The following is a 23,783-nucleotide window of genomic DNA, read 5'->3' as shown; positions in this document are numbered from 1 at the left end:
CTGTGTGATTTGTAGTTTGATGTATTATTAGTTCAATTATTAAAAACCAATATATATTCATGATTGCCTCTGTCTAAGCGCTCATATTACGAGTCAATGAAATGTCTGATCTTTAGCTACAAGCTCTTTACTTTTTAGTAACCTAAATTTCATAATGATAGGATAATGTGTTCATGGCCAGAGAATATTTTTCCTGGAATTATAAGAAGTGATAACTTTATTGAAAGTTGATAAGTTAATCTTACGGCCGTTTGCTGGACAAACCACTGTTTGATTTGCTGTAATTTACAGTAAGAGAGATCACTATAATTGACATGAAGAATGGAATATTGACATATTAATGAGTAAATTATAGTGCCTTGTAATGAGTTATTGATGTATACAATTGAACTATTTTTCATCTTCAATAATCGTAACGTAACTGTCATACGAGATATATATATATTAATCATATTCCTGATTAATTAGTAAAATTCCCTATATATCATTTGAGTTAATTATAATGTACAACCCAGTGCGGCTACAACCCTGTGATGACCCAGTCTTTTCCCCAGTATTCTGAATGAATAACATAGCAGCGCTGCATCTAGTGGCTTCAGCTGGATTAACAATGAGCATCATCATCACATCTCGTGTCCACTGATAAGACTTCCTGACACACACCTAACATTCGAATGTGGATTTGTATTTTAAATTCAATAAATATTCAAAATTCAAATTTGATTTGTTTATATTTGGACAGATCTTACTCTCATGTCGCTGGAAAAATCCCTGCTCAACCAATCTGATCCATAGGTTTAGAACCATTAATATGTAGTTATTGTTACTATTTTGAATGTGGTTTCATTGTAATATGTTAATGTAGTTATAGTAATTTTGTTGTGTGTTTTATTAGGTGACAAATTGTATTTATGACCTTAAAAAATCTTTAACTACACATACAAATGTCTAAATATTTGAGTGTAAAGCAAAACAATATGTATGATTATTCATATCTATGGTGCACTAAACTCCATCCGAGAGGACTGAACTTACACAACACAGCTGTTCTGAAGTTTCTCATCTCAGAGTAAGACTCACAGGTCAAGGTTTACCTCCGAGCTGAAATGAACCTCCTTATCGAAAAACAGGCCTCTGGTGCCTCATAGCATAACATTCAGATAAAATATCCTTTTTTTTCTAAAGATCTAAACCATGTAATGACATGAAGAAATACTAAACTCACAGATCTTTTTTTTTCCATGTCTCAGGAGGATAACAAACACCTGTGATTCACAACGATTTGCTAAAGAGCTCATTCCCAAAGAGTAGCCTTGTTAACAAGTTTGAGTAAGAGCAAAACTCATCAGAAGATGCAGTACTTTTAGTGACACGTTTTTTCTAGCAGAAATAAACTGCAGCAGAAAAGCTAGGTGCCATGTAGCATGTAGAGTGTAACTGCAACATTCATTACACATGTAGTGGAGTAAGGAGTACAGATGCTCATCCAAAAGTGTAGTGAAGTAGAGAGTAAAAGCCTTTGATACTCAGCTAAACGACAGAATATCATATCACACTCAAACCTGCTCGTTCTGAAGTGAGTGTGAGGTACAGTAAGAGACATTCAGAGTCACAGACCTGACAACATTCCTCTTTATTTCATTCAAACATCTTGACAAACAAAGACTGAGGATTTTGAAACATAGTAACAGGGAAAATAAAAGAAGGCCTGTTTCAGACCGCAGGCTTTGAGTTTTTCAGCCACTGTGTTAACAGAAGACCGTACAAACATCTGTTTTGCAGCTGTATAAATCAATGTGTAAATCAATATGATTTGACATGAAAAAGAAGAAACACCAGCACACTACAGGTGACACAATTAAACAGTTTGTCAGTGACCCACTACTGATAACCAGTTTAACACCAAGAGTAAACATTAAAAGAAATACTCCCCACAGTGACCTAGAAAGAAGTTATCTGTGTTTGTGGTGTGAAACAGACGCAAGAACTACAGAATAAAATCATCAGGGAGCTGATTCCTGTCAAGAGTTTTATTGTGATGAGCGTCACTGCTTCTTCCTGCCCGAGCCTTTAATCTGGAGGTCATTATACTGGGGTTGATTTCCTGCAGCTGCTCTGTCCTTTCTGTGAACACACAATAATAAAGAAACTTAAACATTATCATATTAAACAGGACAGAACTCATTTCAGTGCAAACTTATATTGTCTTTAATGTGACCAGAGCCGGACAGTAACAGAGTACATTTACTTGAGTACACTACTTAAGTACAATTTTGAGGGATCTGTACTTTACTCGAGTATCATTTTTGGGGAGTACTCATGACTTTACTCAAGTACATTTGAGAGGCAAATATTGTACTCTTTACTCCGCTACATTTCTATCCATAACCGCAAGTACACGTTACTTCTTCAGCCCGTCCGATCTTTCCGATCTTCCGATCTTTTTTTTTCTCGTCTCAAGAAATATCCATGTCCACAAGAAACCACAAAACGATGTAGTATACATGCCAGACCAGCATGTGGCGCTGTAATTCTGTCACAGAGATACACTTAAAACGGAGAAGACATGGACTTGCTCATAAACATTGCGTGTGGTACACAAACGAACATGGAATAATACATTTATTAATCCGTGTTAATGTTAGTTAATAAAAAAATACAATCGTTCATAGTGTAATGGGGCCTTTTATACGTTTTCGTGTTTCTTTAGAAATAATTAATGGACAAATGGAGTCTTTAATCGCCTCAGATGTAAAGTTATTCGCGGTCAAAATGACACCAAAATGAATGGGAGTCAATGGAATGCTAACAGCAGGTGGGGGTCCGCTAGCCAATGGTGGCGCCCAGGGGTGCTTAAAAAAAAAAAATGAAACCCTGCCCCCCTGTGTTTGACTAGGGGCGAGACGTGGGCTGATGACGTCATTTTCAGAAAATGTACGGATTCGCCGTCCAGATGAAAACGCAAAGGCAGCGTTTTCAAATATATCCACTCTGGGACCAGTTTAAAAAAAACATTGGTTTCACTCTTCCAAAACGCCAGATCCGTGTGGACAAAAACTCCGATCCCCTAAAAAAATTTGTGCGACGAAAAAAAAAAGGAAAAAATATAAATCTCGGAAACCCTATCAAACGTGATTGGATAGTGAAGGCGCCTCTGATTGGGAAAGCATATCAGCAATCACCTTCATCTTTCCGCAAAAGACTTCATGACATTTGATTGAATTGAAGTACAGTACACACACACACACACAGAGAGTTGTCACACGTAGATTGTGTGTGTGAGAATGGCGTTATTCAGCTGAAAGTTTTTTCTCCTGTCTTTGCCTGTATGTCAGTGTGAGAGGAAGGGGCTTAATACTGTCACTCAAATGAGCTGAATTTAATTTTTCCTTTCTTTGTACACTGACCTAAACACAGCTGATTAGCTGATTTTCTTTAATAATTATTTTCTCTTCTATGCTGCGTGTATAACACTGTCAGGTTCAGAGTTGTGTCAGAACATTGCAATATTGCTTTCTTTGCTGGTTTAGGTTTATTGATTTGATTGATGAAAAAACAGAGAAACTCACATGCACACAATTGTTAGCTGAATTTTCTTTTCTGATATTACACATTAATGTAAGCTGAGCATTTTCTTTGATGTTCTTGAGGATGCGGTGTGTTTAACACAGTCAGGTTCAAATGTGGGTGCAAAAAAAATCCATTAAAACTCTAGCAGAGGTTTGTCAGAGCGTTGCCATTGTGCTATTGCTTTGTGGGCAAGTGATAAATGTTAAATAAAGAAACATAGTAAGAAGATGAAAATGACTTGATTTTACTTTCAATTCCTTTTACATTCTCCAAGGTATTAACATTTTTCATAACTCCATGTACGACGTTTCTGTACATAAATGTAAGCACTTGTGGCAGTAGTAATGCAATATTCAGAAAATGTACTCTTGATACTCAAGTACTTTTAAAAACAAGTACTTCAGTACTTTTACTTAAGTACACAACGGACTGTAGTACTTTTACTTGAGTAAAATTTAGCAAGGGGTATCTGTACTTTTACTCAAGCAATGAAACTGTGTACTCTGTCCGCCTCTGCATAATGTGACCTTTGACATTATGGTGTGGTTCATCATGTGTCAGCTGGTTCTTTAAACAGCAAGCCTCAGGATGACTTTGGATGAACCTCAAATAATCTGTCTAACTCTGCCAGAAGGGCAGTTATTTAATATTAGTAAGTCATCTGTAGGCTTCCGTATGTCTGAAGAGCAGTCAGTAGTTAAAGATGCAGATGAATCATGATTTCTCACAGCATTCATTCCAAAACTGACTAATTCTATTCTATTCAACCTTTATTTTTACAGGCAAGTCATTAAGAACAGGTTCTTATTTACAATGGTGGCCTGACAAGTGGAATGACCACTTAGGGAAAGGGAAGTAGGGCTAAAATAAATACAGAACATTAGAAACACAGGTTAGCATTTACAGAAATACATTTTAAAACATCAAATGAGACACATGCTAAATATTTCATTCCAAAACTATTTTTTTCCCTAATTTGTTTGGTTTGGAAGGAAGTTTTTTTATTGTATTTTTTTCATGTATATTTATGTTAAATCTACATCCATTTATATTTTATAAATACTTATATATATATATATATAGATATATAAAATATATAAACAGCATTTTTTCTGAAATATATACATGCATGTGTTTGTGTTTATATATACACATAATAAATATACACAGTACACACACAAATATTATGTAAACAAAAACTTATTTTGGATGTGTTTAATCATGATTAATCGTTTCACAGAACTAGTTAAAGTATTTTTAAACATTTAACCAAACATTTTTGGGATGTTTTTAAATGTAATAATCATCAGAAACTCTTAACGCCAAGACAGTTTTTCACAATATTTTTAAGTGCCTTGCTTTTCTAAATTCTTTGACAAATTAAAAAGTTCTGCATCCAAATAGCAGGGATTTATGGACTTTGTACCCCAGTAGCATTTTCTTCCTATTTTTGATATGTTCAGTAGTAGTTTGTGTAGTGTCTGACCTGCGAGTGTCTGGTGGTGCTGTGATGGCCGCTCGGTGGACCGCTCGGTGTCTCGGTGCTTCCAGGCGGGACATGGGCGCAGAAGCCTGGAATCGGGACACCTCTCTCTGCCACTCCTCGTCGAAGGACTGGGCCTCTGCTGCGAAGATGAAACACAGCGTCAGAAACACAGGAATCCTGTTACGACTGGGACACAGGAGACGAGAGAGCCATGAGCAGTGTGAGTTTATTGGGTAAACCAAAATCAAAATCAAACAAGCAGGGGGTCATAACCAAAATCAGTCCAAAAAACAAACAAACAAACAAACAGGACCGCGAAATACAAGGACCGCGAGGAAACCAGGTGACGGAAAGTAAGGACTCCATGACACAGACAGAAAACAGACCGGTTTAAATAGACAGGATAATGACTATGAAAGTGAAGACACCTGAGTGCAATTAACAGGTGTGCAATTACCGTGATGAAGGGACAAAGCTATGTGGGAATTGTAGTGCCTGCGGTTGAGGTGCCTATGGGGAAGTGAGACCACTAGTGGACACCCAGGGAAACACAGACCAGACACCGTGATAACTCCACTAGATCCATGTTAAGAGACTGCTCACTGTCCCACAACAAACTGTCCAACTCAAGAGCTTTAAAAGCGTCTGTGCTACAGACTGGACTAATTTACAGCCTGGGGAAATAACGTTTTTTACGGTTCACACCACAACTATAATGATAAGGAACGATATCGCTGTGATCATAAAAAAAATTATAATAATTCAGCTGATGAACGATAAAACACTGACAGCCAATCAGAATCCATCCTGCTGTAACGAGCTCGAGAATTTAAAGCGGCAGACACATGTGTACTTAGAATAAACTGACAATATCGTTATCTTTATAGTTAGGGTTCTTGGTGTGGCCTGGAGTGTCACTAAGTATATGTTCAGCCTATTGTCAGCCTCTTATATGTATGCTTCTCATAAACAATTAGTGAATATGCATATAAACAGAATTTTAATTAACCGAGTGGAATAATCATCAGGGATGCACGATATATCGGCCACCATATCGATATCGGCTGATAAATGTAACATTTTCTGTTGACTAAGCAAACACAGTTAATAAAAAGAAGACCTGCATGCACTGAATGTTCACATCATCCCCAGAGAAACTCTTTCAATGCCTCCTCACTTTCGTCCATGTTCTGGAAGTCCTGCTTGAGCTCCTTCTCCCCGGTCTTCTTGTTCTCCTTCCTCTCCATGACGTGGCCTCTGTCCTGGATGTGATGGCCGATGGACATCTTCTGCAGTCCGCTCTCAGAGTCCTTCAGACTCTTCCTGGTCTCCTTGATCTGGACACACAGAAGCCAGCATCACGACCCTGATCTGCAGGAGGTGTGAGGTGTGAGTGTTTGAGAGCAGGACTCACTCCTCCAGGAGCACAGCGCGTCTGAGACGAGGCCTGGAACACTTTGGGCGGCTCGTCTCCCACTTTAGAGTACGTCATAACAGAGGAAGAGGAAAACGAGTGGCTGTTGGGGCCTGACGCCATGTTCTCCTGCAAGAAACAGACATGAAATGTTTCACACAGTCTTGCCAACTGATCTTTGCTAAAGAAAGGTTAAATAATCACAACGCAAAATTGTGTCACAGCAAATCTCAGCAAAAAATGTTACATTTGATTTGTTTGAAAAATGATATGCTTAATTTTAAAATAAATAACTGTATTTTTAAGTACCGTATTTTTCGGACTATAAGTCGCACCCGAGTATAAGTCGCATCAGTCCAAAAATACGTCATGATGAGGAAAAAAACATATATAAGTTGCACTGGACTATAAGTCGCATTTATTTAGAACCAAGAACTAAGAGAAAACATTACCATCTCCAGCCGCGAGAGCGCGCTCTATGTCTTCAGTGTAGACTACAGGAGAACTGAGCAGCATAGAGCGCCCTCTCGCGGCTGGAGACGGTAATGCTTTCACTTGGTTCATGTCAAATTAATTTTGATAAATAAGTCGCACCTGACTATAAGTCGCAGGACCAGCCAAACTATGAAAAAAAGTGCGACTTATAGTCCGGAAAATACGGTACACTGAATTAAACACACATTCTTCTTAATTATGCTTTAAGCAGTGTTTTTGGGTTACAGGGTTACAATGCATAATGTCCTGGAAAATTACTAGTAGCTTTTCCATCACACGCAGGTACAAGCTACTGACAGTGTATCATAAATGAACAATTATTCAATTATTATTATTATTAAATTAAACTGTTTAAACAGAAACAGCAGCTAACTCAATTCACGTGATGTGTGTAGTGCGAGGCATCTGTGGTTTTCTCTATTTGTGTAGTTTGGATGGAAAATGTGTGCTTTTTATTGTCTAAAGTTGCTAAATGTTGCCAAATAAATGTAAAAACTTGCTAAATTTGTTGCTAGGTGCTTTTGGAAGAAAGTTACTAGGGTACTCAGAAAAGCTGCTAAGTTGGCAACACTGGTTTCACAACAAAGTTTATTTCTGATAAATGCAACAAATAATCTTTTAGCAATCAGAATCACTGAATAACTTACAACTGCCATAACTCCTGATAACTATGAAAACAGCTCATTATAAAAACTCATTTAAAGAGTCCTTGCATGCAGGATTAATGAACATGAAGCACATAAACTGATTGACATTATCAAAATGGTCAGACTTACAAAACTTCTATGCATCGCCTCCATCCTGTTCCTCATGCTGTCCATCATAGCGAAAGGATTGCTAAAGAAATCCAGCTCCTGTTGACATTTATCACACACATTTAGGACCTTCACATGCAAGTGAATGAAGTACAGGCACTTCGGGGCACTGTAGAGTACAGCATCTAGAACCTGAGACGCCCCGGGGAAACTGAACTGTGAAACATGTCAACCGGTGTCCTGTAGTGTCACGAATTACACACCAATTTGTTACAAACGTTTTATACATGCATTTTCATTTCAGTGCATGCAATTAACATGCAATTAAGCGCCAAAAACATTACATTTAGTTCACACTTTCAAAGTAGCCTATATTATTTTCTTTTCCACTACATTATTTCTGTAATAAGTAAAAGTAGAAAAATATTTACACAAAGGATATCTATGTTGTCAGAAACTTGGTTTTATTGGCCAGAATAGTACAGCTATGCTATATCATTTCACAACTGTTTAATTGATCATTATGATTGATTATTTATTTTTGCATTATAGTGATGAGAAAAAAAGATTTGCTAACGTTTTGGGGGAGGGAAGTTATTAACTGTCAAAAAATGTAAATGAATTTTGTTTTGTTGTTTTTGACAGTTTTCCTGACATTCACCTGTGGCATCTATATGGACAAAATGGGAATACAATGGTAAAATGCATGAAGATGACATGGAGGTAAAGCCAACAAGTTCAAAGTCTTTATCTAAACATGTAGATAAGTGTGGAAACACAACTAGAAATGATGAGAACTGAAAACACCGGGCTACATACACTACACAAGGGCCAACACAGGGAACTAAATAGTGAACAGGTGCAACTAATTACAAATCAGAGAAGCAGCTGCAGAATCTCTGAAGGTTCAGCTACAGCACAGCTTCTTACAGTCGAGCTGTTTAAAACCATCATCACTCCTCAAGCTAATAAATTCCCTGGACAGCATGGCGCGGTGTATTTTTAACCCGCAGGAGGATGGGTCATGTACACTATTTTGGGTGGGTCCTGAGGTCACGACCCATTAATGCTGCATGCTATCACAGAGGAATGATTGACCAGACGGAAGACGACACGGTTCTGGGAATAATCACAGCACCAGCAGCAACATTTCTCAGCTTACTCTGTTTCTAAACGCCCATGTGACTCATAAGCTTTTATATGATCAAATGATGAAGAGCATGTGAAGTAAGCAACCAAATGGGAAATGTCGTAGTCCGATAACTGTTCACTTTTAACAAACTGAACTTTCTGGTCACCTACATACAGACCGATTTCAATTAGAATGAAAATTATTACTACGTTCCCGTGTTATTATTATTATCATCGCTCCTGAAACTTTGCATAAAAAATAAAACTTTTATTCAAAACATGAATAGGTTACATACAGAAATCGAGCAACACTCCTTTGATAATCAAAGAAACTGACATCACTTCAGATCAGCCACAGCTCAAGCTCACTGACAGAGTTTAAAATCATCTTATGATCACATTTTTTTTTTTTTTTTTGCATCAATACTGATATCCTTGTACTTCTGACAATGATAATCTGTTGTTTATCTACTGCAACCCTAATTTGACACTAACTCTAACCCTAAATGTTGAAGAATGACTTTAATGTCATGTAAAGTCAGTCAGATGATGTGTTTCTGTGTCAGTGGGTGATTTTTGACCAAAATAAGCTGCAGAGTGGACCAGACTTTATGCTGACAGTAACACAGGCTCTCGCTGGAGTTCACTCGGGGAAGGACACTAGTTCAGAAACAGATCGCAGGACTGTGAGGAGGATGGCATCAGATCAAAGTAATTACCAGGGATAAATACTGAGAGCTGGGAGATTACAGACAGACACGGCGACTACGTTTAGTGCTCTGAGCTGCCAGTGTTAGCATACAGCAAACAAACAACTTCTGAAAGCACCTCATCCAGCGTTTTTTTTAAGACATCAGCCCTGTTTTGGAAGTAAACTGTCCGGAAAATAGCCAGCTCTATTGTATTCATAGTTAGTAACTTGAACAATCCCCTAAACCTAACTTGTGTAACTTCAGAAAGACCTCTGAGTGCCAGAACTGTGTCAGTAGAACAAAGCCTCTCTGTTTTCTAAAAATACTCCGTCAAATAAAAGAGCTTGATATGGAGCAGTTCACGACGCTGTAACACAACCTACAATTACCCAGCTGCCAAATGTCCTGCATGAACCCTGCTTGCTGAGGAACTGGGCCAGTGAAGATGTGTGACTGGAGAGAGGCCTGTGATACTATGATAGTCATCTAGAAGGGGATGAACTGTGTGTTTAACTGCTCCGGGGTCAGTGAGGTCACACAAGCTAGCATAGGAAACACTCACTCGTCTGCTGCGGGCGTTCGGGCCGGTGCTGGGCTGAGCCACGGACCTGTGACCCCTGTGACGGCCGTCTGTGATGCTGGGCATGAAGCCCTGACCGAAGGGGTCAGAGAAGCCCATCATCTGCTGCATGCGCTCCTGATGCAGCTGGAACGGGTCGCTGAAGGAGAAGATCAGAAAACAACACGATGAATAACAATCATTATTGTGTTTGTGATATAGCTCTGATAGTTGTGACAGTGCTTGTGTTCAGATGAGCGGTGAAACCAGGTGACATGAACAAAACTACACAAGACACAATAAAGAAAATATGACCCAGACTACATTAAATACAGACTGGCTTGCAGCGAGGACAAGCATGATTTGTGTGTGTTGGGACTATCGGGAATCAGCGAAACAATCAGTCTGTGTCACGCTTATAGTTTCCTGTAGTTCATGATGATATGTTACACTTTAATGTCTGATTTTCAAACAGTGGCTGTGTTGAACTGCTGAGAAGCTCTGCATGCAATGATAACAGCAGAAGTGCCTACCTCGATGAGCTACTGAAGAACAGAAAGAAGAGAGACCAGAAACCTCATTACACTTTCTAAATGACAGCACAACACGATGAAGCACGCTGACCAGTGCATGCATCACTACAGTTAGTGATAATACAGGGATGAAGACTTAAATAAATGATCTCTCCATTGATGTGTGGTTTGTTCGGAGGACAATATTTGTCTGAGATACAACTATTAGAAAATCTGGAATCTGAGGGAGCAAAAACATCTAAATATTGAGAAAATCATCTTTAAAGTTGTTCAAATGAAGTTCTTAGCAATGCATATTACTGATCAAAAATTCAGTTTTGATATTTTTACAGTAATTTACTAAATATCTTCATGAACATGATCTTTACTTAATAGCCTAATGATTTTTGGCATAAAAGAGAAATGTATAATTGTGACTCATACATTGTATTGTTGTCTATTTCTACAAATATACATCTGTGACACTGATGACTGCTTCTGTGCTGCTGGGACACATGTGAGTCTGCATGGATATGATTAAGAGCTTGTGCAATAACACACCAAGTGAACGTAAATCAACAAATGCATTAACAATAAAACAGATTTATTTATTTCACAATTTAACATGGTTGGAAATGTACAGTAACATGACATTTATTGCCCTCAAGTGTGTGTGATATTGCCATATGTTACCTATAAATCGATTATAATTTTCACAAATGTAAATTTTATTAAAACCAAAAATATATACAAAAATCGTTGTTTTTTTTAAAATCTAATTTAAAAAGAAAACTTTTGTTTATATTTATCGATGGGTTTTAGGATAAATGTATATGTTCGAAACTAATATAGCCTGCCATTTGTAGACGTAGATGTTAATACACGAACTTGTTTTAATTTTGAATAAATTTCAAGTCACTTAGGCATATGCTTTTACTTCATATGACGACAATAGCCTATATTTCATGTTATATTAGCATTACGACATCTGCCAAAGGGTTGTCGGTTAACAAAACCAAACTTATTCTACTACTACTATCAAAAAATAATAATAATGACGTCAATATGATATGCTCTGAATCATAACACTTTGAAAAGTGACGCACTGGAGGTAATTTACAAGTAGCTGATACACTGATGATAAAGCTAGTGTAACAAGGCTGTGTTGTGTGTGTTTAATGTAGAAGTGTGTGAGACTCACGCGAAGAAGGGGTCGTCCAGGAGCTGTCTGCTGAAGAACATCCTGCAGCGCTTCTGAACCACGCGCTGCTGTTACCAACAACACCCCACACGGAGTGCGCACGTGACCCGCTCTCAGCGTTCTGATTGGCCGAACTGTTGTGTAACAGTGCTGTCATGGAAAGGCTTCTCGTTATCTAGAAACTTCCACATTTATTCCAGAATTCTGTTCACTGTCACGGCAGTGTGCGCAATGGTTTCTCCAGCTGACAGTTTTACAGTTATACTCTCACTAGCCTGTGAGTATATCACTATACTGTAACTGTGAACTGTAAAGGCATCGTTCAGACAAAGTTATAACATTATATCTGTCAATGTTGGGAAGGTTAGTACCAATTTCTAATGTTTTCAGCTGTTGATCATTTTGAAACATTTAAAGCAGGCAGGGTAAATCCTACAGAAGAGCTCACCACTTTAGAAGTCCTTCATCACTTGGATTAAGATTATAATCATTTATTTTTCAAGCAGAGTACTGAAGGCACAGTCATCACAAAATCAGAAGTTACTTTGAGATCCTTCTGGAGTTAAATACAGGTCATAAAATCATTGAAATCATAACAAGAAGTAGTTAAATAACTATGAAACTGTTTTAAAAATCGAATCTTTGCATAGCTCTGACAAGAAACACTGGCATCTAACAATGTCTCGAAAAAAAAATCTTAAAAATAAAGCATAAATAAGTCCACAATGGAAATAAAGTAGATATTGAATAAGCATGCATCTTATCATGTGTCCTAAACTCCTGGAACATTGCTCTCTTGTATTTTAGAGCAATCAATGCAATTTATGAAATAAATCAATTAAATCTGTATGTTTGTGAAAAAGTTTTAATCAGCTTTGTAATCATGAATATTTATTATCTACAATTTAATTACATTTTTAAATTACAATTACATTTATTTTGCAATTAAATGAATGTATCTAGTTACTCCCCGACACTGATATCTGTACAGAAGAGAGCAGGTCTCTGTTATCAGTCCACTGAAGGAGGTGTGTGTGAGAACATCCAGCAGAGCCCATCTGTCACACACACACACACACACACACACACACGCGCGCGCGGACACACACACACACACACACACACACACACACACAAACACACACGTTCAACCGTCTGTCAATACACAACCCAACATCTACTCTCAAACATGATGCATTCATACGTGCATGTGAGTGTGTGTGTGTGTGTGTGTGTGTTTGAATATAGGTTATGTTTTAAGGTAATGTCAGCAAACATCATTCACTCTAAACAGAATCTGATCCCTGAAGGATTTAGTACTGGTTTTGTTTGCATACATGTATATCTCCATGAGTCACATGTTGTGTGCTGAAATTCTATGCCAGCGCTGTGAACTGCATGATCTTTCTATTTTTAGCTCTGTTGATTAATAGAGCGATCAGGGATATTGAGCTGGACAGACTCATGACACACTGTGTTCTTTCTAGCACCCTCAGCTCATGTGTGTCACTGTGTTCAGAGGACAGGGCCCTCTAGTGACTCCAGACTGTAATCACAACTGTTGAAGTGTTAGTCTGTGCGCTCCAGCTGAAAATTATTTTTGAATCAAAAACCTCGCTCTCCCTTTTTATGTTGTTTACAATATGTAGATTATATGAATATGTATATTTTTTAATTATAGAATGCATTGTATAAAATTTAAGGTTACACTCTTACCAGCTTTCAGTTGAATAAACGTTCTGCCTCACTGCTCACAGGAAGAGGAGACTGTAAGGGCAAGATTACTAGAAAGGATATTAAAACTGCTGTGGTTTCTGATAATGAAGCAGACAGGAAAAATAACCCTGGAAATGTTGATCTGACACCAATGTACCATGTACCATTCCATGAACTGAACAGTTCTTTTATATATATATATATATATATATATATATATATATATATATATATATATATATATTACAAAATGAATTTTTGGCAGGTATGAGGAGAAAGCTGTTAATGACCAGCTGAATCGTGGAGGGTGTTGCAGTGGGCTCTGTTGGGCATCTCTAGTTTGGTGGAGGTCTCTGTCAGAGAGGCGTGTGGGAGCGGGTGCCGGCCCAGCGTGGCTGTGAGCTTCTTGCGGAAGACTCGACACAGGAAGACATAAATGAGAGGGTCCAGGCACACATTAGTAGATGATAGCCAGAGCGTGAGCTCTTTGGTGTAGTACAGCTGGTTTTGGGCCCAGCACTGGGCAGAAGTGTTGCGGGTCTGGCTGAGGGTGTAAGGGACTCGGGCCAGGTGGAAGGGTGCAAAGCACACAAAGAAAACACCCACTACCACAAACACCTGTGGAGGAGAGGACAGTTTAGTACTGGTTAACTCACTGTACACCAGAAACGTATGCATATTTTCTTGAAAAAAAAAAAAAACATAAATAAATACTACCTTCTCTAATCTTTTTTGTTATTTTATGGTTTCTCATTTTGTGTAAACATTTGAGTTAAGTTGATTTCTGGAGTACGCATTTCATCTTTTTTTTTTTATCAAAGTGGTCAAAATTTCCATATACTGAAGTTGTAGTACTGTAGTATACTGTGAAGTTGATGATTTAGTCAATGGCTTGATTGATTCACTTATGCCTAAATAGCGGTAAACCCATGTCTGACAAGTTTTGAGTTCAACTTGAATTGAAGCAATAGAAGAAAAACAATATTGAATTTTGAGTGAATTCTGAAGATCTTGAACACAATGACTAATCTTGTGCTCGAGAAATCTATAGAAGTGCATGTGACAGGCTACCTTTCTCGATGATATAAAATTAAACTTTAGCATTCTCCAGAGTGCCAACACAAGTGAGCAGATGTGTATTTGCTAGTATGTTATTGTTAGATTTATAAATAAGCTTTCGTTTGATGGTGCTTTTCACTGTGTGAGAAAATAGACGTGTGGCCTGAAAGCAAGAGAGAAGCATCAACGCCATGAGTCTCCTGCTGAATGTGTTGATATAGACCTGATAAACCATTGTGCCACAAAGAAATCTGTACATAAACTTTGACATATTACACTGATCTCTAAGCTCGATTTTCATGTTATGTTTATCAGGGTTAGTTTTTAGAAAGCACTGTAAAAAAAAAACTCTACGGTAAAATAGAGAGCTGTGGTTGCAAGAACTTTACCGTAATAAATACGGTAGCAACATTTTAGGTTTTACAGAATTATTTAAATTTACAGTAAAAAACGTATTTCATTAACTGATAAAATGTTAATATGCAATCCTATGAGTTAACTCATTTTATTTGCAGAAACCGACTGCACTTAAATTGGCCAATTGACGTTTGTTTATAAACTAATATTTACAATGTTTAAGTAATGCAATCATATTGGTGTTGAGAACTATTTTGCTTAAGTCCATCAAGAAAAAACGTCTCAGGTTACGAATGTAACCTTGGTTCCTGAGTAGGGAACTTCGAACTGCGTCCTCTAGGGGTCGCTATGGGGAACAGTGGACCCACGCCGCCATGCTGAGGGGAGTGCAGGCCAGAACCATGGCAAACACTAAGTACCAACTCTACCATTTCCATGGGAGTTGCCCCTGGGATGTTTAGACGGCTGTCCGTGACATTATCCCTTACGGCCAGAGGCCTAGGCTACATACCCAACTTACCTGTTAGGGCCTCGACCCAGGGTAGAGCTCAAGGCTTGGAATCAAGAAGGATTCCTTTAAAGGGATATGGCTAAGAACCCAGTATTTATACAAGGTCTCGCCTGTCACACAGGGTTAACCGCTTGCTCTCGCACAAGCTTGCTGAAAATTCTGTCTCAACAGATCCCTAGCAGCAACAACCTGTTTAGATGGGTATCCGAGGATACATGGGTGGAGTGGCGCCCAAGATGAATGGGGCTTTTACCAACTCAAGAAAGGCAAGGCAAGGCAAGGCAAGTTTATTTATATAGCACATTTCGTACACAATGGTAATTCAAAGTGCTTTACATAAAAGAAAGTAAAATAGTAATGAAGAAAAATAATAACAAGAATAAAACAAGCAATTTTAAAACTTTTTAAATTATTAAAACTGTACTTATTTAAAATGAATTTAAAACAGTTAGAAAATGATTTTACATAAAATAAAATAAAAAAAACAGTGAAAATATATATAGCAATCAGTTCGGACATTGCACAGTGCTCATTCAATAAATGTACAGCTAAACAGATGAGTTTTAAGTCTAGATTTAAATGTGACTAGTGTTTTAGCACATCTGATCTCTTCTGGAAGCTGAAGAAAGGGCATGAAGCAACCGTGCGAAGCCCTCTCCATAAAAGATTTAAGAAAGAACGCAGAGCACTAGCGTCCGAACTTACCACAGTGTGGATTTCAGAAAGTGCACAAAGACCTCGCGTGTACACTTACCATAACATGGATTTCGAAATACTGTTCAAAGGAGGGGCTCTCGTGGCACTCTGATCGAGCCTCTCACAAATGGAATGGTGCATCTCAAAACAGTATGTTTGAGAGTCATCAACCCAATCTGAGCGCTCTGGGGGAAAAAACTGAGAACTCCATCTCATATGAGAGGAGAACTCAGAATTTAGAGTAGCGCGCTCATAGGCGACCCTCCTTGGAGAAGGGGAGCGCTGCTAACTACCACGAGAAACACACAGATATCCCCATAACATTGAGGGAGCTCTGGATTGGAAAACGGTCTTAAAAACCTTGGTTGAGAGACCGGAAGCTACGAGTTGTGCCTTCTCAGAGATCACACCTACAGCCTCTAAACTCCATGTGGGGGCGCACCCTCCGCCTGCGAGAGGAGATCTCTCCTGACAGGAGCCTCCCATGGAATACCGTCAAAAAAGAGAAATCAGGCCCAGGAATCATACCTGGCCAGAACGGGGCTACTAACAGCAGCCGAACACCGTCCCGGCGCACTCTCTCCAGAAACTCCCAGGTGCAGAGCAATCGGGGGAAAAACCATACAGATGAAGCCTCGGCCATGTCTGTACAATGACGTCCAGCCCCATTGGAGCTGGATGAGTCAGAGGAAGCCAGAGGGGACAGTGCGATGCTCTCTTGAGTCGCAACAGATCCACCCGAGTCTGGCCAACCCCTACAACTCTGCTTCATCACCTCAGTGTGAAGCCGCCATTCCCCCGGGCCTCGGCCCCTGCCTCAACAGGATGTCTGTTCCCATATTAAGATGCGCAGGAATGTGACTGCTCTCAGCGAGAGGAGTTCTCCCTGGGACCACCGTTGAGGGACTTTAGCAGCCAGGAGGCCTGTAGGGTGACCTGGCCGGACATCCATGAAATTCCCTGCAGTGCTGATCCAGCTTTGAAGATCAGCGAGGCTCCCGCAGAAGCCTGTGACCTCGGCCGCCTAATACCGGAGCACTGTAAAGGGAACTCTCAGTTTTTTTTGTTTTTTTTTTAGTCAAAACATAACCACCAGCAATTTAATACACAAGTATATACAGAAAGGGTTACAATTTTACTTACCCACCCTCCTGTATCGGAGCCCCCCCTCAAGGGGCGCCTCATTTTTGTCCGGACCATCAGTAAGGTGGTTGTTCTGTGAACATAAAACCATCCAAAACATCATAAGTCCAGCATAGGAGACTGTTATGCAAGAAATTTCCCACCTAACCTCAATTAGGTGGAGAGCTGGTGGTTACAGGGGAATTAGGCAAAGGAGGATAAAAAACAGAAGTTAAAAAACACCCAAGGGAATGAGTAGCTACATTAGGTATCGCTCCGATTCGGACGAGAATGCTGCCTCGTCTGAATCACATCCCGCAGGTGCTGCTTACCTCCTCGTGACCCAGGATTCCTCTTACCCTTACCTGTCGGTGGGGGAGGAGTGCGAGCCGCAACACTAGCCTTCTGCGCCTGTCTTTGATCCTCAGATCGAGACGGGTCAGGACCCCTATATTGTTCGGGCTCGGACCTGGACCTTCGTGGAATGAAGGTTTTAAAGGCAGCTGAGCGCGCCCTTGCCTCCCTGAACTTCTCGACCACTTTCTCAATGGAGGTACCGAAAAGTTCGGAAGGCGAGACCGGAGCATAGAGAAGAAAGCCCCTTTCTTTCCTCCCGATGTCTGCCAGGTTCACCCACAGATGTCTCTCCGTTACCACCATGGCCGCCATAGACCTACCCATGGCGGAGGCAGCCTGCTTGGTAGCACGAAGAGAGAGGTCTGTGGTGCGGCGCAGCTCGGCGACCTGATCAGCTGAAAGGCCCTCGCCTTCATCCAGGTCCTTCAGCATGTCAGCCTGATAAGCCTGAAGCACTGCCATCGTGTGCAATGACGCCACAGCCTGACCTGCTGCTGCATATGCTCTGCCATTTAAGCGGGATGTATCCTGGAGGGGCTTAGATGGCAAAGAGGAAGATTTAAGAGAGGATATTTCCCCCACAGAGAGATAGCTAGCTAGCGTCTCTTCCACAGGGGGCATCCTCTCATAGCCGTTTTCGCGCATTGCCTCGATATTGGCATAACTCGTATGCTGAAACCGATGGATGCGAGAAGAAAACGGCCTCTTCCATTCTTTCTCAATTTCTGCATGTAAATCAGGCAAGAATGGAAGGCTCACCTGGGCTGGAGGGCTATGGTCAGACAAATAACGCTCGTCGAGACGACCTCGCAGCGTCACTTTGCTGGCACGCTTCCATGGCAAGTCCAACTTTGCCGTGGCGCGATCCATAACCTCTAACAGCTCCACATACGCAGGGCAGGAGGATTGAGGAGACTCAGCCTCAGCTTCTTCGCCACCCTCAAACATCTCCTGCTCTTCCTGGGCAGAACCCAGCAGAGCACAAACTTCAGTATCAGAAAGGGTTAATGACAACACATCTTCCTCCTGAAGTTCACTCTCGTCTGCCGCCAAAGAGCGCGAAAGGGAAAGTCCCTCTCTAAACTCCTCAGTGAGCCATCTGCGATCCCCACGAGCTCATTCTCCTCCGTGCCTCAGCAGCGGCGGGTCCCAGTGCACGCAGATCGCCCCCTCAAGGACATCGCGTGCGTGCTCTTCACCCAAACAAGAGACGCAAAGACTGTGTGTGTCATCAGGTGTCAAATAACGCAGACACGGATGTACACACTGTCTAAACGCCTTACTAGTGGATGCCATGATAAACAGAGAAAGATCGCTCTTACCATGGTCGTTCTCTCAGAATGCACACTTCAAACAAAACAGTCAATGAAGACGAAGAAGATGAATGACGTGCTCTCAGGGCGCTTATTTATAGTCGCGCCGGTAGTGACGTCAGAGGCTGTCGCCGTTTTTTCATTGTATGTGTTCCCCATAGCGACTCCTAGAGGACGCAGTTCGAAGTTCCCTTGAAAGGGAACTACTGATTTAAGAAAAGTAATTAAAATGAATAAGGGTGATTATAGTAATACACATCAAATATTAATATTCTGTATTGGGTCTGGGCTATAAAAGGCTCAGGTGTGATTCAGATTTCGGGATTCTGGTTTACTTAAGGCTGAGAATTGGCACCAGTAAAAAAAAAAAACTGTTTTGGCCCAGTTCAGGGCCAGTTAAGGTTTTCTGATTACTGGCTGAGATTCAGCTTCGGAATCTGAGAGGTACCCCAAGCATCCACCAGCTTTACCCCATTCGAGCTCCTCCGAACCATGCTGGAACACGTAGGGGAGATGCGGGAGTGGAGCGACATCCGGGAACACCTCGCCAAGGCCCAACAAGCCCAGCAACAGCACTGCAATAGGGCGGCCCAGCCACGGGAGTTCCAGCCAGGAGATCACGTCATGGTCCTAGTCCCCACGGCTGCCTGCAAATACCTGGCCAGCTGGCAAGGTCCCTACACCGTCACGGAAAGGATCGGCCCCTTCACTTACCGAGTCCGGCAGCCTGGAAAAAGGAGAGAAAACCAGCTATATCATGTGAATCTCCTGAAGCGCTGGGTCGGGGCCGTGCCCCGGCTCTCTGCCCTCGCTCACTTACCTGCTGTGGTTGTCGACATGAACCCTCACCTCTTGGCCGCCCAAAAGTCGGAGCTGGGGTTGGGGTTGGCGGGATACTATCACTGTTTTATCCCTTATTTCTACTTCTTAGCCTCTCCCCTGACAGACCTGACCAGGAAGGGGCAACTGGAGAAGGTCCGCTGGACCCCTGAGATGGAGACAGCATTCCAGCACATAAAAGCAGCCCTCACATCTTAGCCTGTGCTCAGAGCCCCCGACTTCAACCGCCCCTTCCTGTTGCTGACGGATGCATCCGACACCGGGTTGGGAGCTGTCCTTTCCCAGGTCCTTGACGGCGAGGAACACTCGGTATGCGACCGTCGAAATAGAGGCGTTTGCCGTTAAGTGGGTGGTCCTGGAGCTCTGGTATTACCTCCTCGGCCACCAGTTCACCCTGATTACCGACCACACCCTCTACAGTGGATTGCCCGAGTCAAGGACACAAATGTCATAGTGACTCTGTGGTTCCTCGCGCTCCAGGACTTCCACTTCACCGTACAACACCGTGCGGGGATGGCCAATGCGAACGACGACGTTCTTATAGGATATGGCAAGCTTTTGCAGGTGTGACACATGTCCCGAGCTCTCGTCAGCGTCACCCTGGAAATGGAGCAGTCACACCTGCACCTACTCATCACGGGCTGAGCAGCTACACCTGCACCCCATCAAGCTCTGGCTTCATAAGCCCCGGAGACGAACAGGGGTGAGATACGTCTCCAAAGACTTGGCTAACCACAACCTCTGTTATTTCCCCACAGACAGCCAGCCCCACCCCTCCCCCCCACTACGCACGGACTTCACGGTCCCACACAGCACTGCGCACGGAAGGAGGAAGAAAGAGAGAGAGAGAGGCCGAGCACCAAGCTCCTAAAACCCCTCACGTTGGTAATTTCTCCCTTCAACTCTTTAATAAAAATCCACCCTTCAGGGAACTTACCTGCATCCTTGTGCTGTGTGCTTCTTCACCCCGTCACATCATATAAAGCATAATTTCCCAACTACAACATTGTGGCCAGTAAAAATGCTGAGTGGCTAGTAATTTTGGAAAACCACTAGCCACCGTGGCTGTTGAGCAAAAAAAACTACAAAAGTTAATATCAAGCCCTGCATACTGCTAAACAGAAGGTTTGGTAACACTTTAGAAAAGGTTCCAATTCTTACTGTTAACTAATTGCTTATAAGCATGCCTATTATTAACATGTTCACACTGCAGGCAAAAGTGGCACAAATCTGATTTTTTTTAGGGTCAAGTGACCAGTTCAGACTTCTTCAGAGGTAGTGTGAACACTCAAATCTTGCCCAGATCTGATTTTTACCAATGTGTGAACCATTATGCACCGACGAGTTAGCCCTAGACACAACAGACACAGACAGTAACATTAAAAACTTGACTAGATATGGAGAACAGTGATGGACAGAGTCAGTGGAGGGAGAGTGGGGTGTTAGACCTGATTAATATTTAGGGAGATACTTCAATTCAAGCTAAACTAGAAGGATCCTACTGTAACCAAAAATAGCACACAAAATGAAAGAACAGGGACACAGGAGAACGTCGCTGAAGTGCCATAGGAAGGTGAAGAGTCTTAAAGGTAAATTTAAAGAAGCAAATGATTCTAACAACTGAAGCGGTCGTGGTCGCATCACCTGCCCACCACTCCTGGCTTCATCTACGCATCCACATAGACCTCTGTGGTGAATTTGCAGCTGTAAACCCACAAAAGGCCAAAATAGTCTCTTTCTCTTCATTCTTCTCCTCGATGCACATATTCTTCATGACCATATTCTACAGGTACATCCCTAATCCTGCCCAATTCCTAACTTATCAACTACCTGACTGACTATTAATAAGCAGAAAATTGGGAGTTTGAGGCAAAAGACATAGTTAATGGTTTGTTAATGATGAAAATTGAACTTTAAAATAATGTGTGAACAAATGTATACAGTATGTCTCCATTAATCTACGTACATTGTTTCCCTGAATTAGATTTTCCCATCAAAGTTACTGGAGGCAGAACAACAGCAACATTTCCGAACTTAACACTTTAGTTTTAACTCAAATCTAAGACCTATAATGGATGAGTCGGATAAGACATCCAAAAAGTGAAGTGTTGGTGTTATTAAATTATATTTCCTGCATCTTTACAGAATGTTAGTGTTTGGAGGTAACAGAAAGTGCACTATACCTTAGATGTGGTCCGTTTGCTGGCTGTGTCACTGCTGCTTTGTGACGCACGGTATGATTCAAACACTTTCCTGCTGATGAAGGTGTAGCAGATGACCATAAGTGCTAATGTACCCCAAAAAACAACCTGGCAGAAGTAGTTAAAGCCTTCATGCCACATGAGTCCCATCTTCCCCTTCATCTTGGTGCATCGCAGCTTAGCACCAGAGGAAATCTGTGGCATGTGGTTACTCAGGATAACGTTTGGCAGAGCCAGTGACAACATGACCACCCAGATAACTGCACACAGTATCTGACCAACTCTGACCCTCTGAAGAGCACATTTCCCAAATGGATGCACGATTTTTAGGTACCGGTCCAAGCTGATCAGTCCGAGGAGAATGATGCTTATGTACATAGTGGTATAGAAGAGCACAGCTGAGTACCGGCAATGAAAAGCCCGGAGCTGCCAGGAACCCAAGCCCGCATCGGTCAGTGCCTTCACAGGCACAGTAAGGGTCATCAATAGATCGGCCACAACTACATTCTTCAGGTACACGACAAACGTTGAGCTGCTGTGGATTTGGAAGAAAATCCATGCGGCCAGACTGTTCAACACCAAAGCCACCAGAAAGAGAGCCGCGTACAGGCAAGGGAAGAGTACAGACGTTACTCTAGTGTCCCTCTCGCACTTGAGTGAAGCATTCACCTGACTCGTGTTCATCTTGATGCCTGGAGGAAGAACGTCAAAACAGCTGAATGAAGTGTTGGAAAACACTTGATCAGTTTATCCACATACAGCTACAAACAGCACAACTTCATTAGTATAATGGGAATAACATTATGTTCAATGGGAAAATTCTTGAGTTATGATGAACACACTAATGTACTTTACAAAGATTATCCTGTTCTGTTTAATTCTATTGAAAAATCATTGCTAAAGCAAATAGAAGAAACCAGAAACAACAAAACCAAAGAATGCTTATAAAAAATAACAATGAATTTTGACACATTGCAATTCATTTGGAGAGGAAGTGGAAACAAATACATATCTACACACAGACATATATTACAATTACATATATGCATGCGAGAACAAACACTCACCAGGAAAAGCGTTTTAGAGCCTTGTGAGAACAGCTCAAAGAGGAATTAATAAATGACTTAACACTTTCCGGCAGCTGTATCCACAGTGCAGTATGTGGTTCTGTGTAACTGCACACACAGACATGCACAAAAACACAAAAACACACACACACACACACACACACACACACACACACACACACACACACAGTGAGAGAGAGAGAGAGAGAGAGAGAGAGAGAGACTTTGTGACTTAGTGTGGACAATACCACATACTTCTATTGACTTTATATAAAGATAATTGTAATTAATTTGAGGTTTCAGTCAGATTTGGCTCAGTGCTAAGGACAATTCCCTAAATGTTTGCTGAGTATGCACACAAACACAGTTTTGCTCATGTACAAACACACACACACACATACGGGTTTATGTGTATTACAAGGACACTTCAGCCCAAACCAGTTTTTTGCTGTATTAGGGAGACACCCGTTTCTACTTGCTCTATAGTGGTGGTGCACATCCAAAAAATAAGTTTTGGCCACACAACACAGATTTCACTTCAAAATTAATTTACACTCAACACAAGTGATATTGTAACAAACTTACAAAATACACAATTATGATACAAACCTTTATTATGAGGACAGAAGCTATAATACACATACACATACCACTATCATGTATTAAAGGGACACACATGTATTAATAGGGCATATCTAAAATTACACAAAATTAAGGCATTGAGTATTA

The 23,783-nt window shown here is 41.1% G+C and overlaps 2 protein-coding genes across 2 annotated transcripts; both read right to left on the bottom strand.

Annotated features, from left to right (window-relative positions):
- Positions 1 to 1,619: 1,619 nt before the first annotated feature.
- Positions 1,620 to 11,935, bottom strand: LOC132108305 (myeloid leukemia factor 1-like). Its single transcript, XM_059515008.1, has 7 exons — positions 11,816 to 11,935; positions 10,106 to 10,262; positions 7,742 to 7,819; positions 6,471 to 6,599; positions 6,234 to 6,393; positions 5,057 to 5,195; positions 1,620 to 2,124 (listed from the first exon to the last, which is right to left on the bottom strand). Exons 1-7 carry the CDS (start codon positions 11,854 to 11,856, stop codon positions 2,046 to 2,048), a joined length of 783 nt encoding a protein of 260 aa, XP_059370991.1. The 5' UTR covers positions 11,857 to 11,935; the 3' UTR covers positions 1,620 to 2,045.
- Positions 11,936 to 13,781: 1,846 nt separating this feature from the next.
- Positions 13,782 to 23,163, bottom strand: p2ry13 (purinergic receptor P2Y13). The gene is made up of 3 exons (XM_059515243.1): positions 23,055 to 23,163; positions 21,970 to 22,679; positions 13,782 to 14,149 (listed from the first exon to the last, which is right to left on the bottom strand). The coding sequence occupies exons 2-3, from the start codon at positions 22,669 to 22,671 to the stop codon at positions 13,814 to 13,816; spliced, it is 1,038 nt and encodes a 345-aa protein (XP_059371226.1). The 5' UTR covers positions 22,672 to 22,679; positions 23,055 to 23,163; the 3' UTR covers positions 13,782 to 13,813.
- Between the last annotated feature and the right edge of the window lie 620 nt (positions 23,164 to 23,783).

The sequence above is a fragment of the Carassius carassius genome, chromosome 28 (assembly GCF_963082965.1).
Source record: "Carassius carassius chromosome 28, fCarCar2.1, whole genome shotgun sequence".
NCBI lineage: Eukaryota > Metazoa > Chordata > Actinopteri > Cypriniformes > Cyprinidae > Carassius > Carassius carassius.
The sequence above is the reverse complement of the archived record's forward strand: the minus strand, read 5'-3'. Positions and strand labels throughout refer to the sequence as shown.